This window comes from Aptenodytes forsteri, unplaced genomic scaffold (genome assembly GCF_000699145.1).
Source record: "Aptenodytes forsteri isolate BGI_AS27 unplaced genomic scaffold, ASM69914v1 Scaffold92, whole genome shotgun sequence".
Lineage (NCBI taxonomy): Eukaryota > Metazoa > Chordata > Aves > Sphenisciformes > Spheniscidae > Aptenodytes > Aptenodytes forsteri.
The window spans coordinates 4526499-4544447 of NW_008794581.1; the positions used below are offsets into that span (position 1 = coordinate 4526499).

The 17949-nt window shown below is 42.1% G+C and overlaps 1 protein-coding gene across 1 annotated transcript in view; it reads left to right on the plus strand.

Annotated features, from left to right (window-relative positions):
- The window catches only part of LOC103893427 (cAMP-specific 3',5'-cyclic phosphodiesterase 4D), a 15483-nt gene extending 8303 nt beyond the window's left edge, over positions 1-7180 (plus strand). The window contains exons 6-9 of the mRNA XM_019470264.1: positions 3194-3348; positions 3842-3964; positions 4457-4639; positions 5231-7180. Of these exons, the coding sequence (XP_019325809.1) occupies positions 3194-3348; positions 3842-3964; positions 4457-4639; positions 5231-5641 (872 nt within the window). The 3' untranslated portion in view covers positions 5642-7180. The remainder of the gene's footprint in view (positions 1-3193; positions 3349-3841; positions 3965-4456; positions 4640-5230) is intronic.
- The last annotated feature ends 10769 nt before the right edge of the window (positions 7181-17949 follow it).

Genomic DNA, 17949 nt, shown 5'->3' on the forward strand with positions numbered 1-17949 from the left:
TAATAATAAAAGAATATACAAAATAAGCGATGCACAATGCAGTTGCTCACCACCCGCCAACCGATGCCCAGCCAGTCCCCGAGCAGCGGCTCCCCCCGGCCAGCTTTTCTCCAGCTGATGTACTGAGCATGACGTCACATGGTATGGAATGTCCCTGTGGCCAGTTGGGGTCAGCTGTCCTGGCTGTGCCCCCTCCCAGCTTCTTGTGCACCTCCAGCCTTCTCCGTCGGTAGAGCATGGGAAGCTGAAAAGTCCTTGACTAGTGTAAGCACTACTTAGCAACAACTGAAATATCGGTGTGTTATCAACATTGTTCTCGTCCGAAATCCAAAACACAGCACTGTACCAGCTCCTAGGAAGAAAATCAACTCTATCCCTGCCAAAACCAGGACAAATACTAATAATCCAAGCACAGAAGAAGAAAAAGGTACAGACATGGAAACATACCTAGGGTTGTGTATTTGACCCATCTGGTTGCACATTTATAGATACTGTCATTCCTGCACTTGGGTGAATCTGTTGCACTGGTGCTAAAATAGTATGACTGCAAATCAGCAGTATAGTTTGAAGAAGGGAGCTCCTCTTCTGACTCATTGCTGCTGTATGTTCAAATAAGGCCTCTAGTTTAGCCTGCATCTGATTTTATTTGCCCTAATGGCCTGAGGGCTGCCCTGTAGTGAAATTCAATTTGATGACTGATCTGCAAGGAGGAGGATTGGGATTGACTCTAGATTTCTGGTGCTTTATAGGTAACCAGTTCGGCAGCGTAGTATAGGAAGAGGGTGAATCAAGCTTTGTGCACAAAACAGTGTGTAATACCTAAATTCTTAAGAGTGGGCATATATAAGTAAATTTTTTATTTGTTTAATCAGAAATTGAATATCAGGATATATTGGTGGCTCTGAGGTGCTACAGGGAAACCACTGAGTTGTTCAGGTTTAAGCAGGATGACTGGCTAGTTGAAGGGACCAGTAGTGATACATAAAGCTTTCACTCTTAGGCAGATGGTTGAAATTCAGCTAAGTTAGGAGTGATTCTGATGCTGCTTATTTAGTGGCTTAGAGGAAATGTCCTATTTTTCTCAATTCAGCTTTTGATAGAGAAGGCTTCCATGTCAATCAAGTAACATCGCTAACTGGAACTGCTGTTGCCAAGCTGAAAGAGACAAAGGGATTTTATCCCTTTTGAGTTGTTCCGTATACAAAGAAGAAACTGTAGGGACAGAGACAGAGATAAAGACCATCTAATTTAGGTCTCTCAAATCCTAGATTTTCCTAACCTCTAGAAGATCATTTGCTTCCACCTAGTTTTGTTTTCCAGTGAACCTTACAATATATTAACATTTCACTAAGTATAAGAATACATTTTTTAAATGCATAATAGACTTACAGTTACTTAAAGTATGTACATATTTGCCATATTTCGGCTTATTCTTTATAATTACTTACATGTGATATTTCTGAATATTATTTCCCTATTTAAGGATTTAAAGTCTATTTACACAGTTGTCTAAAAGTCTGATCCCCCTTGAATGCTGTTGAAGAACAAACAAATATGGATTGTATTAGCATCAGAGAAGATGCTTATTTGATCACTCTAACTCTGTCCTTCCGGACAAATACTCTTGAAGCTTATAATGTGTTACAAAGATTACCGAAGGGGAACTTCTTCCATTTCCACCTCTGTTACAAGGTTGAGCACATTTTAGCTCTGTCTGTAGCTCCAGCCCTTCCAAAGTGTTTTGGCAATGTTGAGTGTTTTGCAGTTGGGGCTCATCAGAAGGCTGTTTGAAAGGAAAATAAACTAGTGCCTGTCGTCTTTGTAGGAAAAATAACAAATAGGTAAGCTTTGTAAATGTTCTGTGAAAGATGAAAGAGACATCATTTGACAAACTCAATTCCTTTTTCCTTTTGCTATTAAGGTTTTGCTGCCATCAGGATAAGGAAAGGTAGAGGAAGGGTTTCCTGATTGAAAAGATTGATGTATTCAAGACAGGAGAGGAAGACAGCAGGAGAATGGAGAGACTAATGAAATCTGAAGAGCAGAGCTTTTATAGGCACCTCATTGAGCCAGAGAGCTTTTAAAACAAAGCTGCTGTAAAAGAAGATAAAGAGGACGAAGAGTAGAATAGACTGATGTATGGTTAGATTTAGGGTAGAACAGCTGTAATAAATAGAAGTTAATATCACACATGACAGGTGTGATTGCATAGGAAGTATTTGGTTTTTATGACAGACTAATTTCCAAGCTGTGTCTTAAAACATGTGCGAGCTGACTGTGTGGTATCCCTGGGTAGAATCTAAAGCTGTGCAGAAAATTGTCGTAACTGCTTTTATTTGTCAGAGTGGGCTGTTCAGCAGGTCTAAGCAGACAAATGCAGACCTTCTGTGTGTGCCTTAGCACAGGCATTGCTAGGAAGGTGTATGTTATTCTCATAGCCATACGGAGTGACCAAGTTAAGAATACTTCTGTTGGAGAAGGCAGCATTACGGCATCAGGCGTTGACCGTGCTCAAGCACAAGGCAGTAGGCAAGGCCACTGCTTGCATTTTCAAGCCACATGACCTTCCAAGAAAAAGACCAGAAGCATAACCGTTGCAGTCCTACCAGCCTCCTCTCAAAATATCCATTTGTCATGGACTAATGACCCGTAGGCCTAGCTGGCTAGTCATCTGATTGCCTTAGCTAACTGCGGAAGGACATGGCTTGAAAACCAAGGTGTGTGCTCTCTGCCTGTGTATTCCCAGTCTGAGTGCTGGATAGCTGCAACTTGACTTAAACAATGGAATTGTAGTAGTTGTGATGGGAGGGAGGCATGAGAAGAGAAAACATCACAGTGTGTTTTAGTTTAGGTGTGTTTATGCGTATAGTATTCTCCATGTGACCTCATGCAGATATGAAAATGTATTCTGAAAAATACCTTCCTCGTATTTTTTCTAACTTGCCGCTCTAGGCACATGTACATGCTTCACTGCAAAGCATTTTCTTTATTTTCCTCAGCATACTTTGCCTTGATTTGTTAAGATGTTCAGTCATTAATTCTGTAACTTTTGATATTGTGTGAACTACAGAAACTATGTTTCTAAAAGTTCATCTGTAAATGTTGTTATGGATGTAATGAATTTAGAAAATCTTAAAGGATTTGGTAGAAACACAGGCTTTAGTAACGTTCTGCCCTGCGATTGTTATTTCAGATTCTGAACTCGCCTTGATGTACAATGACTCATCAGTACTGGAGAATCATCACTTAGCTGTGGGCTTCAAGCTACTGCAGGAAGAAAATTGTGACATTTTCCAGAATTTGACCAAAAAACAGAGGCAATCATTGAGAAAAATGGTCATTGACATTGTGAGTTCTGCTTGAGAGTCCCTTTTCCATAATGCTAGCAAACTGAATAAAGCACAGAAGCATTTTGTGATAAATTACATGTAATTAGATCCATAATCAATGAAGTAAAAGTTTGAAGTTTTATCGTGTCTTATCCAAACATGAATAGTGCGTTCTTTTCAGTTTCAGTAACCATCTATACCTTTTTAGAAGGTATACAATCCTGCTTCAAGCCATTTCACCATCACAGTTAGAAATTTGCTACTGAATTCATGATGAATTTAGGCTGATCATTCTGAACAATTCTGAACAATCATTTTGTCATATTCTTAAAATAACCAACGTGAAACTTACTAGTTTGGACACTAATGACATACAGGATTCAGACTTTTATAGTGTATTCAGACACAGGAATTACAGGTTCCCCCCAGAACTGTTTGTTTATGTGTTCAAAGATTTGTTTAAAAATCAGTAGAATAATTTATGTAATATTAATTTATTTGTTTCTTTCAAGGTACTTGCAACAGACATGTCTAAGCATATGAATCTATTGGCTGATTTAAAAACCATGGTTGAAACCAAAAAAGTGACCAGTTCTGGTGTACTGCTTCTTGATAACTATTCAGACAGGATTCAGGTAAGAAAATTCATCTGCAAATGGTCACTTGTGTTAACTTACATCCTTAATAACATTGGCCTGCCCATTCTCCAGCATGGGTTAGATCAGCTGTCCATTCTCACACCGTGACTCACTACCTTCCCTTTACTCCCTCTTATGTTTCCTACCTGTGACATACTCCGTTACATACTGAGTGACTCTCTCAGAGAGTAACGAGGTGCTAGAGTACTTCTGGACTAAATGAGGCTTTGGCCTTCCCTTCAGATTATCAGCACCTGATTGGTCTTTCTCTCAAAGATTTTCTGTCCCTTATACAGGCAGAAGCGAGGTGATTCATGGCGATTACTGCAAGTGTGCAAAACACCCAAGCACATAAGTTTTTGCTGTTTAGAATAAATCTTGCGCTACATGTATTTTCAAGATCCTGTTTCGCAGCCACCAAAAGTGTAAATGGAAAAGGAGCTGGTTTTCTCCAGTGTAATAACACTGCAGGTGTTCAATCTATTTTAGGTTCTTCAGAATATGGTGCACTGTGCAGATCTAAGCAATCCAACCAAGCCGCTCCATCTCTACCGCCAATGGACAGACAGAATAATGGAGGAATTTTTCCGTCAGGGAGATCGGGAAAGAGAGAGGGGAATGGAGATAAGTCCCATGTGTGATAAGCACAATGCATCTGTAGAAAAATCACAGGTAATTGATTTGAGTAGGCAGTTAAATAACACAGTATGACATTTTAACAGAAAAGGATGGTCCATAGCCATGTTTTGATTAATTTCTGAATGCACTATTTCCTTTTTTCCCTCCTAGTTAATTAATTCAGCTCCTGAGTAGTAAGTGAGGGGAGCTGAGATTTTTACTGTGAAAACATAGTGCATGGCAGTGTGTTTTCTGAAGGGATTCCACCGTTGTCGTGATCTGCAATGAAGCATACATGTCAAAAGAGAGTATTGTACAGTTGCTCATTAGGGTTTCCTTCAAAAGCAGAATTAAATATAAAGCAGCTGTTTGGCTCACTAGATACAGTGGAGTTGTTTGGAATAAACAGTTCATTTGAAAACAAATCTTTTCCAAGTCCTTATCCAATATCCTGAATCAGACTTTTGAAATGTAAAAGACCCTGTTTACTACCTAAAACAGCATGGTTTCCTTTCAGCCACCTTTAAGGGTAGTGCATCTAATGTCTCTTACTAGCGTTGTATTTCTCATACTTTGCGTGACAGGCATAGTTGTTTATTTCTTTGTCAGTAGGAGCTCATCCTAATTTTGTATTATTTGAAACAGGTGGGTTTTATAGACTACATTGTTCATCCTCTGTGGGAGACATGGGCAGATCTTGTTCACCCAGATGCCCAGGATATCTTAGATACACTGGAGGACAATCGAGAATGGTACCAGAGCACAATCCCTCAAAGTCCCTCTCCTGCACCTGATGACCAGGAAGAGGGTAGGCAGGGCCAAACTGAAAAATTCCAGTTTGAACTAACACTGGAGGAAGACGGTGAGTCAGACACCGAAAAGGACAGTGGAAGTCAAGTAGAAGAAGACACCAGCTGCAGTGACTGCAAGACTCTTTGCACCCAGGATTCAGAATCCACTGAAATTCCTCTTGATGAACAAGTAGGGGAAGAAGTAGAAGAGGAGGAGAACCAGACAGAACCTTCTGTGGTAGAAGACCATTCTCCTGACACGTAACAATGAAGACGCAGTCTCTTTCTCTCTTGCCCTCTCCCTTTCTTTTCCTCTTTCTCTCTTTTTTTGTTTTGTTTTGTTTATTAGGTAATGGTTTCCAAAGTGTATGTCGTATGCTACAACCATGGTCACAACTCACTGTCATCTGCCAGGACGTTTGTTGATCAAAACTGACCTTGATGACTCAGTTTGGCACTCAGGAATATTGTAACAAGAATTTTCACCTCCATGGCATCAGAAAGCAGGGGGAAGAACATCCATAAACTACATTTTAATAAGCTCTCCATTTGGCAGATTTGATTAAATAAAGCAAATGTTTTCAGAGGAGTACCACCTGCCAACTGAATGCTGGTATGCTTTGATAGTTTTTGAATTCATTTTATTTCACAACCAGAGCATTGGATAATGTTCATCATGAGAGGAAACAGAAAATAAACTGAGGTTCCTACTGGAAAACAAATGCACATAAATGATGGGACACAACATGATTCTGTTACCAATAGGAAGATGAGCTGTGGAAATTGCATAATTTTCTAATTTCAAGTCTTCCTGATACGTGACTGAAAAAAGTGTGACCCAGTGGGTTGCGCTAACCTCTGCATTTTGTATAATATGTAAAAGAGAGATCTTTTGTAGAGCTTACTTTTATTATTAAATGTACCGAGGTATTATATTTAAAGACAAACACCTTCAGACTTCATCTGCCACTGGTTATTTTTTTTCCAAAGAGTAACTTGCAAGTTTTCAGTACAATCTGTGCTACACTGGATAATACTTCTAGGTTTTTTTTCCTTTCCTTTTTTTTTTTTTTTTTTTGCACCTTAGAATCTCATAGTAATATTGAGCTGTAAAAGTCTATTATTTTATATATTAGTGAGTTCCATGAATATCCTTTATGTTACATAAAACTCTTTTAGTATGATGGCTTTTTTGTTTGTTTGTTTTTCATCACAGTTTTCCCAAACGTATTAGAGGAACTTACGTTGTGCTTTTGCCCTCATAGTGGCCTGATCCTGCCAATTCTGTCTTACTACAAGAAGTGGGCCCAGTGAAAACGACTGGGACCACTAAGATTAGGATTTGCAGGACTAGAGCCTGTAAGAAAGGTAATGAATTGTCATCTTAATACAAAAGCAGCTCTTCTGCTATACTACTAAAATTTTTCCCTCTGAAACATGGTTTCCAGACCTTTTTTGCGTGGGAGCTATAGACTGCTAAATCAGAACAGGCCAATACAATGTATGGAGTATTTGTTCTGGCAAAAAAAGCATTAGTGTAGTATTTCCAATTTTAACTCTCTTAATAACTTTTTATCTGTGTCAGCTATCTAGTTAAACCATTTGCTAATCAGAGATGTGTACAGCATAAATATAATGATTAGCATTATTTTTTCATGTCTTTGTTGCAAGAAGAGCCAGGTCAGTCTTTTCTTTTTATGTTTTTAAGTAAATGAGCAATGCATCATGAGAGTTGTAGTTTACTCCACATTATTTCAATCTCGGATCTTTTCATGCTTTATCCAGCTTGTGCTGAGGGAATCCTGCTTTTCAGTGATGTGTACAGCATAAATATAATGATTAGCATTATTTTTTCATGTCTTTGTTGCAAGAAGAGCCAGGTCAGTCTTTTCTTTTTATGTTTTTAAGTAAATGAGCAATGCATCATGAGAGTTGTAGTTTACTCCACATTATTTCAATCTCGGATCTTTTCATGCTTTATCCAGCTTGTGCTGAGGGAATCCTGCTTTTCAGTTTGATTGGTACTGAAAGTTTCTCTAACTTGGAAAGTTAAAGGGAGGTAGGAGTTTGTATTTATCATTTTCCAGTCCTGTTGTTTGGTCACATGAAAGATGAAGGAATTTTTTTTTCCTCCGCTTTACTAGTAGTTTTGAGCGTGGAAGATGGGAAATAGTTGCCTAGGGAAGCTAGCAGACTCCCACTCCATAAAATTCTGGTAAAATGACAATACCAAGATGATTTCTTAACAAAAGAAGATAGCAACAGCCATTATTTCCCCTTTGGATTCATTCTGTAGTAAATTTGAGATATGAATACGGGGGGAGTTTAAGTGTCTGAGATCTAGAATAAAAAGCTGTTTAAACATGATTGGCTAATAATTCAGCTTTTAAATGCATTAAATGCATTTTGCATTATTCTATATCCAGGTCATAGTTTTGTTTACCTTTAGCCCTCACAGGGCCTTAGCGCAGAAGATGCTGAAGGAGGAAAGACAATGATGAGAACTCATGGGTTTTTTTCAGTTTTTGACTCTCTTTTTTGTTCATCATTTCTTCCTGAACCTGATCCATCTAAAAATCCTTTCAGTCCCCAAGAGTGCCTGGAACTTTAATAATGGAAGAGCAATATAAATTCCGAAATAATCAATAGGGACCTGAAAAGGTTTTGTATCTGCACTAACTGAAAGTAAATGAAAAGAATAATACCATATTGTGAGATATACATCCATATATGTGGACAATCAAATAATAGAAAATTTTATCATTTCTTAGAGCTGGGGATATAATGCACTGTACAATCTTTTTTTTCCTCTTTTGCCAAAGTGTGTTTTAGCATTTGACACTGCTTTAAAACAATGCAATTTGCAAGTGGCTTTATGTGTTCTGAGTATTTTTGCCATAAGAAAATGCAGTGAGTGAGTATTGAGGGGGGGGGGAGAAAATTCACCTTGCTTATAACAGTACACTTTAGCTTGCAAGTTACTGTACTCAATAATGCTGTATTTGAATTCTTAAACTGTTTTGTGTCATTATTAAAAAATGATAATGAGAGAATATAGATAGAACAAATAGCATTCAGAAGTTTAAAAAACTTGAATGAAATGGATTTTACAGAAAGCTTTGACAGTTCTTTTCAAATGCATTATTTATTTTATTTGTGCCATGCATTTTTCTCACCAAATGACCTTACCTGTAATACAGTCTTGTTTGTCTCTGTTTACAACCATGTATTTATTGTGATGTACATACTGTAATGTTAATTGTAAATTATCAGTTCTTATTATAACATCATCCTTGTGAGGGTGGTGTTGGTATATTTGGAAACTCTTGGTGAGAGAATGATTATTGTGTATACATATTCCTTGTACATTTTTTCTCCTGTAATATATTCTATGTCACCTTAGAGCTTGTTTATGGAAGATTCAAGAAAAGTATAAAATACATAAAGATATATCAATAAAAAAAGCTGCAGGTCTTTGGTCCCAGGGCTGTGCCTTAACTTTAAACAATATTTTCTTCTGTTTTGCTGCATTTGAAAGTAAGGTAGCTGTGGGGCTAGGGCTGGGCATTTCTACCATATTTTTAGTTGCTAACTGATGGGGTTACTCGTACGAGCTAATATGCATGATACTACAATGAGCTTTCATTCATGACCTTACTGGAAGTTCAAGCTTTTCCAGACTTCTGGCAATATAATTGTATTGCCTCTTGATTATCTTTTTACAGGCTATCATTGGGGATTATTGCAGCCATTTTTTGCTTCTAAAAAAATGCTGCTGTATTTCAGTACTGAATTGCACTGAAAGAGCTTTGGAAAGCATCTCTAATAAGCATTTAATTTTAATGCATATTGGGAAATGGAATAATTGGAATTAAAAGGGTATCACTCATACACTTTTACAATCATCTGTAATATCCCTTCTTTATTTAGTAGCACAAATTATCACTGTATAAGCAGAATCCATGAAGTAGGACAAAAGACAATTTTAATCTTGAAAATGCTTTCCAACACCAATATTAGTGTTATAAGCAGCCAAAGTTTTATTTTATACAGATGTATCTAAGGCTTTGTACACGTGTGTATAGCATAATGCACTAGATCTACAGGGGCGTGGTAAACCTTTAGATCTTTTAATAACACTAGTATTAGGTTTGCAGGTTGGACTGAGCATCTCTTGCTGTTTGACTTGTCACATTGCTCCAGAATACTCAGAGCTGATATCAATGAATTTGCCAGAGCGAGGTAAATACCTCTCCTCCATTCCAGTGATGCCCAGCCCTTGTAGCATGCAACGTCTTTGTGAAAGGAGAGATTCTTTTTCAAGGAAAAACAGAGCCTCCTTTTTGACACAAACTGTAGATTTTAGCAGCCCTGGCCCAAAGTAAATCGATTGCTTTTGTTTTAAATGGTATAAAAGGGACACTATAACAACCGAAATCCTGAACAATTTTTTGTTACTGTTTTAATTTGATTTTTCCTTTGGGTATGTCTTGAGAGTGGCAACTTGTGTGAACATTGCACATGACTATTCTTTCACTGGTTTCTTAGCCTCTCTTACAGCCTATGGGATAGTACTGTACATCAATACCTTCATATGAAATTTTATATGCAATGGAAATAAAAGCATGGGTTGATTCTGCCTAGTTACTGTATTTGATTTTTTTTTGCAAGTTAAATTTTTTTTACATACATCCCGTAGTTGTGACATCTTAAGAGAAAGCGTATTTCCAGAATAATTTGATTACCATATTTTTGTCATCATACTGTTTTCCATAGATAATACAAAATAAATGTGGGGGAAAATCAGAAAAGTCAATCAAATGTGGTATTTCATAGAGAAATCAAATCCACAAAGGTGCCATACAATTATATAGAAAGGCGTTCAGTCTCGGTTTTCAGGAAATTTTACCATTGGCTTCAGTGGCAAAACTGCCTACCCTGAGAAAATAAAACTTCAGCTTTAAAGAAACTAGAAGACTACAGATTGCCTAGAGCAGCAATACGCTGGGATACCACACAGAAAAAAGAAAAAGAGTACCATTGTTAATATCGACCAATCTCGGCTCTAAATGGATGATAAAAAGAAATTGTTTTATAAAATAAAATTCATAAATGACAGCTGTTGTCTTGAAGAAGAAAGGTGGTCTTAATGCAGGCCTAGCTCTGGAAGTGGCTTTCATGCACCTCCCCTTGATCAGAGCGAGGGTTTTGTTGTTTGGGGAGTTGTTTGTTTGCTTAGCTGAAAACAGTTCTGATTGAATACAAAAAAATTTTATATCCATTTTTTCCTTAAGCCTCTTAGATTCTTCTTTGGGTTTGGGGTTAGTTTGCAAGGAGTTCCAATCCTTAGGACTCCTTTTTAATCACACCTTGGTGGCAGAAGAGGCTGGTAAATGCTGTGCTGGGAAGATGAAGGATGCACTGAGCATGGCAGGGCAGATAAACCACGTGGTGCCTGTCGCTCTTGGCAGGCTCGTCCTCGCAGGTTCCCAGCAGCCCTAATGGGAAAATGGTTTGTATATATCATGGCTATTATGAAGGAAAGCAGAAATCCCAAATTCTTGTTGGGACTGCTAAAACCTTTTTAGTGTGGAGCTCAGGTATCACAGCTGTGCATGTGGTGAGCCTGAAGCTGGCAGGATTAGTCCACTGCTTCCTGCATCTTCTGGCAGCACTTTGTCTCTGCGCATGGCAATAATGTGTCAGAATAGGCAAGTTTCAGAGCAAAACCAAAATGGATTCCCTGTTTCACTGCAGCCAGCTGCTGCTATAGGAGTTGTATGTATTTCTGAATGAATTACTCCTCTGTTTCCTAATGAGACAAATAGTCTGAATAGCTGCAGCTTCGTTTGCTTGATCTCTCTGCTGCACTGAAAACAAAAGTCACAGCTGCTAGCACACATAGTGTTTACTGCAATGACCAACCCAATTTCTCTACCAGCTGTGAATGAGTTTGCTTAGTTTTTCCAGAAAAAAAAAAAAACCAAAAACGCAAAAGTTCAAAGATGTTGTAAAAGCCTTTAGTTAGTTCAATTTAGTTTAGCCTGCAGGGTAAAGAAAATCTCCAGCTTCCTCCTGTCAAACTGCTTGAGAAATCTGCAAAAGTAATAAAGGGGGTTAAGAAGTCCAAACAGAAATCAGAGAAATTGGGAGCAAAACCTGGGCAGGGAGAAATACCCTCCAACTAAAATAATCTCATCTCGTCAAAGGCAATCCTGTGGCTTGGATATGGACATTAGGAGAACTGAGTTTGAGTTTGATTCTGTCTCAGTTCCCCAGGTACAAAGCTGTATTTTTTTTCCTTCTCACAAAGCAAATATTTTGAGGTCCTTGGAGTTACTGTGGTAGTAAGAACTACACGTGTATTTAAGATGGACATTTGAAAAGCCAAAAATTGTTTGATGCAATGCAGAGATTAGCACAGCTTTAAAGACTAAAAATGTGTGATGACTATCTCTGCTAAACAAGCCCTTAGCATGGAGGAGGAGAAAGAGGATGACATCATACCTGGGTAAACAGCCCTGAGAGGGAGAAGATACAGGATGTGTGGCCCCAGATAGCATTAACTGTCTAGTTCTGATGAGCTATGCAGACAGCAAATGCAGATCAGAAACTCAGCAGTCACGTTGCGCGGTTACCTCCAAACGTTGAGCTTCACATTCCCTCCAGCATCCATGGAGTTCAGATGCCTACACTATCAGCATCTCTAATATGCAGCAGAGACCACTGTTTATCTGAAGAAGGCTGGAAAAGAAAATATAGGTTATGCAGCATGTAGTAATCAAAGTACAGTTGGCATGTGTGTTGTACATGTGTAGGACTTGGCCTATGGCACGTGCCTGTGAGCCATCATTACGCGGGGCTAGACAGAGACAATTAAAGGTGGCTTAAATCTTCAGTGCCTTCTGGTAGTCGAAACTCTGCAGAAAACTAATACTCCAAATCTCTTACTAACTTAAGTTTTCAAAACCTGACTGACTGCAGTGTTGACCAAACTACGAGCTGTGCATAGCCCGTTGCATTCTCAGACTGTGATTAGCCACTTACATTGGCTGTCCTGACCACGGCCAGGGGTAGACCTCCTAAACTGTGATGTTGGTTGAAGCCTGATACAAAGCCTACTTGACACAAGGGATCACTTACGTGCAGAAACACTGAGCAGGGCTCCTCCTCTGATGAAAAAAGCAGTACCAGCTGATGTAGAGCTGCCTTTATAATCCAGCTGGCTGTGGACCTCTGCCGGCACCTGGGTTTGTTACAGGGCCCACATAAAGCAGTTCTTGGTTTTAGGATCTTTGCCGTGATGTGGAAAGAGAACAGAAGCACTCTGTGGAGTTTTAAAATTGTTTTTATTTATTGCATGTACCAAAAAGACAAAGCTTGCCGCGAAGAAAGAAGCAGCCCTAGCCCTGCTTCAAAGCAATCTTGCTTGCTCTCTCACTTTCTCAGTCTCTCATTCCCTCCCATAAGCTGAGGTAGTATGTCTCTAATAACCACATGCATCTGGTTATTAGATGTTATTAGAATGTGGGACACATTTATCAGGTGAGAGACTATCAAGGAATCAGTGATACAGCATGTGTGCGATGATGCTGTGCTGATGGCAGCTGCAGAGAAATGTCCCTTACAAAGCTGTGCCTGTAAAAGGGCTAAAAAAATGCTTGAGAAGCAGTAAATGGGAGACTATTTAAACAACCTTTAGTATTGCTAAGGATGTAATTGGAATCACGCTGTTCAGGCTTGGTAGTGATGCTTGGAGACGCAGTTTGAGGGGAAAAAATAATGCAGTGGAAAAACAAGTTAACAACCTGGAATCTTGCTGTCTAGCAGGATTCAAGGAATATGACCTATTTATCTTACCCAAGAGAAGGTTAAGATATAGTTTGATCTTGTGGGAACAGAAATGTGATAGTCCCTCAGTCCATCTTTTTGTCTAGCAGGCAAAGCTAGCTGCTGGCAAGGGAGCCAAATCACTGGAAGCTGACATGCAATAAATTCAGGCTGCAGGATGGAGCAGCTGCATCAGCTGGTTTCATTCACTCTTTGTGCTTGCAGGTACCTCTCTGGGGACCAGGACCTGGGGAAATGTCACCATTACAAGTGAGCGACGTGCTGTGTGTGCTGGAAGCCACACACACTGCTTAGTGCCACAGGTCCTACCCTTAAAGGTATTTAATGACATGTGCAATTCACCTTCATTTAGCTTTGCCTAAGAATGGGCAGGTCCTTTGTGCAAATGATGTGGGGGAGGGGAAGGAGAGGGAAATGCTCTTTGGAAGGGCTTTTTCTATTACAGTAATTTTCAAACCATAAAGCAATAGGGCTATTTAATGCAAAATAGCAAAGTATTTTCTTTGCAGGCAAAAAGCTTCCTGTCTCTGTTTCTGATAACAGCCTCCAGTCTGAGATGATATTCTTATTTAACCTTCTGCATTGTTTGGCTCCTTCCCCATGTGCTTGTAGGAGGGAAAGGATACCGCTGGATTTAGGGGTGCTGGCAGTCACGTCCCTCCTGAAGCCAGTGTGGGGTCCTGGGCTTGTGAGCCGCACGGGGAGGGAAGATGGGGCTGCAGTGCTGCGACCATTGCATTGTGCTGTTCACGGCAGCGGTTATGTGTCACCCTACATTAGCAGCACGGCATTGGCCCTGTTTTCCTCAGCTGAACTGAGACAGCAGGGTGTAATTGCACATGTGCCTGCCCCCATTCTTTTAATGAGCACAGCCCCCATCAGCCAGGCTGCCAGTGGCGTGAGGGCATCCAAAAGGACCAGGCTGGTCTGCTTCCCTCTGTTACCCAAACATATGTTTGGGTTTGGGTTGTCTTCTCCTGTCGTCAGGTAGCAGAGTTTGATGGGGTTGGTTCACTGTGTTGGTCAACGTGGCTGTGTCCAGCCAGGGGAGAAGACGCCTCTGTCACAGGAAGGGATGGGTACAGTTCATGGAGGCAGGCTCCTGCTTTCTGCTCTTGCGGTATGACTAAGCTGTGTGCACAGATGTGTGTGTGCATTTTCAAACATGTGTCTTTCACTTCCATGTACATCAAATAACTTTGCTCTTGGATGGCCTCACCAGCAGCTGGAGCTTGTGCTTCACGTGCCGCTCTTCCCCCATCCCTAAGGAAAGCAGTTACATCTGTTATTCAGGAGCTGCGAAGCCTCCCTCATGTGCTTAGTGCTTGGTCACTCCCCACAACCAACAACTGGAGGACAGCCTGGCCCCTTCCCCCAGCTTCTCACTCTCTGGGTGACACCATGCCAAAATCCCTGCCGGAGGGAGCACTGTGCTGCCAGCGCTGGAAGAAACTCTCCCTGGCAGGAGAGGAAAGTTTTGCAGTTTGTCCAGAGACGTGCCAGAGCACTGTGCTGGGCTGCATGATGATGCATGGCATGACGGCATCCCACCTTGCATGACAGCATCCCATCTTGCATGCTCCCAGGGGCTCCTTCTCAGTGGGAGATGAACACTCACCATAAGACAACCGCGCATTTCTGCAAGTCACAGAGCTTACGAGGCCACTTTTCTTCTGCTCTGGTGTTTTTTCTGAAGTCGTAAGCTCCTGGCTGAGCCTACCCCTGCACGGGGTTTTTCTCCTCCAGCTGGCTGCTTATTTTCATGAAACTATTAGAAATTCAGGCCCTTAAATGTGGTAAAATTTGGCTACACATTCAAAAGTTAGAGGACAGCTATGTAGGCAGCTGGTGTTGGTGCGTGGGCTGTGTCTCCTGGACAGGGACTCCACTCCTTACAATTAGCAGCCGTCTCCTGGACCCCAGAGGAAAGAGCTGCTTGCCGCAGGCATCATTTCCCTGGCAAGTACTGTCCATTAAAGAAGCATGATAGTTCCCGGTGCATCCCAAATACGAAAGGAGTGGCAGATGCCCTCCTGGGGGGCTCTGCCTCCCACCCCACAGCACCAGGCGGCTGCGGGAAGGAGCAAGGTGCTGCGCGGAGTGGGGAGAGGTGCAGGGCAGTGAGTGCTGCTCTCCGGTACACTTCCATTTAATTAAACAAGTTAGTGTCTGTATGTAGAAGGAGCATGCTAGGATACAGTAGGTGTCAGCTAGTGTGTTTTTTCAGAAGAGTATCTCTGTAACACCTCCAGTTTTGCTGAAGGTTACTCATATAAGCTACCCTCAGGTGCAATTAGCTAATGAGATCTCATTGAAATCTACCAAAAATGGTCTGTCTGGGATTGCCTTGAAGTCAAGCATGAAACCCTCAGGGAAAACACACAAGTGAGGAAAGAGAAGGGGGAAACATTTCAAGGAAATTTAGAGAAAAAGAGGGAAAAAATGTATGAAAATGAGATTATTGCCATCTGGCCCAGGATTTTGACACTTCTTAGCAGAGATACAACATCCTGCTGTGTCCTCTGATCTTTGCAGTCCCCTGGTGCTGTAAGGACCCGGGCCTTCATGCTGAAAAGCTGTGGAATGGCTGGGGGGACTGAAGCCAGAGAGGGAGAAACGGGAGGAAACCAAGGAACAAAGCCTCACTTAAGAAATGTCTCAACCACAGACACTCTGCTGCTCTGGAAAGGATTAAAGAACTACAGATCTCGACCAAAAAAACCCACTGTGCTCTGAGGCTGTTACGTACTGGTGTTTCGGCCTGCACAGTTGCTCTCTTGCTCACGCAGTGCTGCAGCAGACTTGCCTGGGCTCGGCCAGAGTAGCTGCTCATTGCTAAATGCAGTGCACAGGTTGGGGTGCCAGCTGCTCTGAAGTAATTGGAGGGACAGGTCCCCTGGAAAACCGCCAGTGCCCCGAGGCTGAAATGCACGCCCAAAAGTCTCCCAGGTGGTGCCGGCAGCAGCTGTGTCAGGATGGAAACCTGCTGTGCTCCTGTGGGTCGCCCTGCAGCATCGCTGCCCCTGCTGCTCCCTCGCTTGGAGCTGGCCAGCACCGGACAGAGCAGTCTGTTAAAGGGTCTTTAAATCCTGCTTCCCAAAATGGGAGTGGGGAGCTATCCTGTTTGCAGTGAACTGCAGCCTCTGATCTGCAGTGCTCAACAGCACTGCAAGGCCAGGGCAGATGTGGTGCCAGGCAGTGTCCCCAGCAGGGCCACAGGAGTTGTCCTGTGGGAGCCATAAGACCCAGGCTGTCTTCTAGTACCCTCCTCCACAGTCAGTAATTAATATTAATGAACACCATTAGTAGTTGAACAATTTATCCATTAGACTGTCCAAGCTGAAAAAGCCTTCAGCAGCATGAGTTGTAACTGAACTGGTCATGGGTTTGTTTTTTTTTTTTCCTGTGCAGGTAGGCAAAGCAACTCTCAAACTCACACTTTATTAGAAGTATTTGATAGCATTGTCCCTTTTTTACCCACCAAAATTCCCCGTGCAAGCCCCACCTGCATAAATATTAATTCCTGCCGGTGCTTCTCACTGGCCTGCAGCTGTCCGGAGAGACTAATAGGAATACCCTTTTAAAATATGGTGTTGCAGATCCCATTCAGCCCTCATGTCTGACTCAGGTGGCGTCAAGCCTCAGGCCTTCTGCTCTGCTGGGTTTGCCAGTGCCGGCGCTCCACCAGCCGGGGACAGTGGCAAGGCCCCAGTGCTGTTTCCCTGTGGGACAGCTGCGGTGGCAGTGCTGGAACTCATCTGCTCCAGATGGGCGGTTTGCACAAGCTGCCAGGCGGGAGGAAGCGTGGGTGGCGATGCAGGATGTTTCTCTGGCAGGTTGATGGGCTGGCAAAATCCTCAGGGCTTCATGCTTGGTGAGCAGCAAAAATCACAACCGAGTGCAACCGCGGTGTTCTGCAGGGACGAGTGGGGGGTGGCTTGGTGAGCAGGGTGAGGTTTTGGGCTACCTGTACTCTTGCTTACCCCCAGCCAAAATTGAAAGCCTGGAGGGTTATTTTTAGACACGTTTGGGCAATTTTCTGCTGCCTCCCTGCAGAGTCCTGCAGCTCTCCTTGTAGTCACAGCCCTCCCTGGCAGCACTAATGGCAGCTTTTTTCCTGGGGAACTGATGTTAGGGTTTGGCGCCTTTTAGCAAAAGGTATCCTCATGGTGGTACCCAAGTTTTCCTCTGCTGTACTGGGTTCAGGGAGAACAGAGATGAAATCCCAGTGCCTCCCCTTCCCCTTCCAGTAGCCACCCAGGTTCCCACCGCTTTCTGGGGACAGGTCATGCACCCACGAGGACCCTCGCTGCAGGGGCGCTGCCAGCTGTGCTGCGACCCTGGGCTGCCCTGCTGGCGCACTGCTGCAGAGGAGCGGCTGGGCCGGTCACCGGCTGCTGCGATGGTGTTTTGTGTGTTCATGGCGGATGGGAAATGCTGCTTTGGGCACACGCTAATCTCTCCATTTCAGTATAGAGCAGCATATTATTGTGAAAAATAGATCAATAGGTGAAAAAAACCCTTTGAAACAGGCTTCATATCCAAAACCCCATATGGCATTTCAGGTATTGCTGTGGGGCTGGTTTGTACGTGGCTGATGGAGTCTTATACAGACCACTCTGCCTCTGATAAATTGAAATTTCCTCTAACAGGGTAGAGTTTTGTTCCTGATTTAAAAAAAGGGGAGGGAAGGGGGATTTAATTGTGGGTCACTGGAAATGC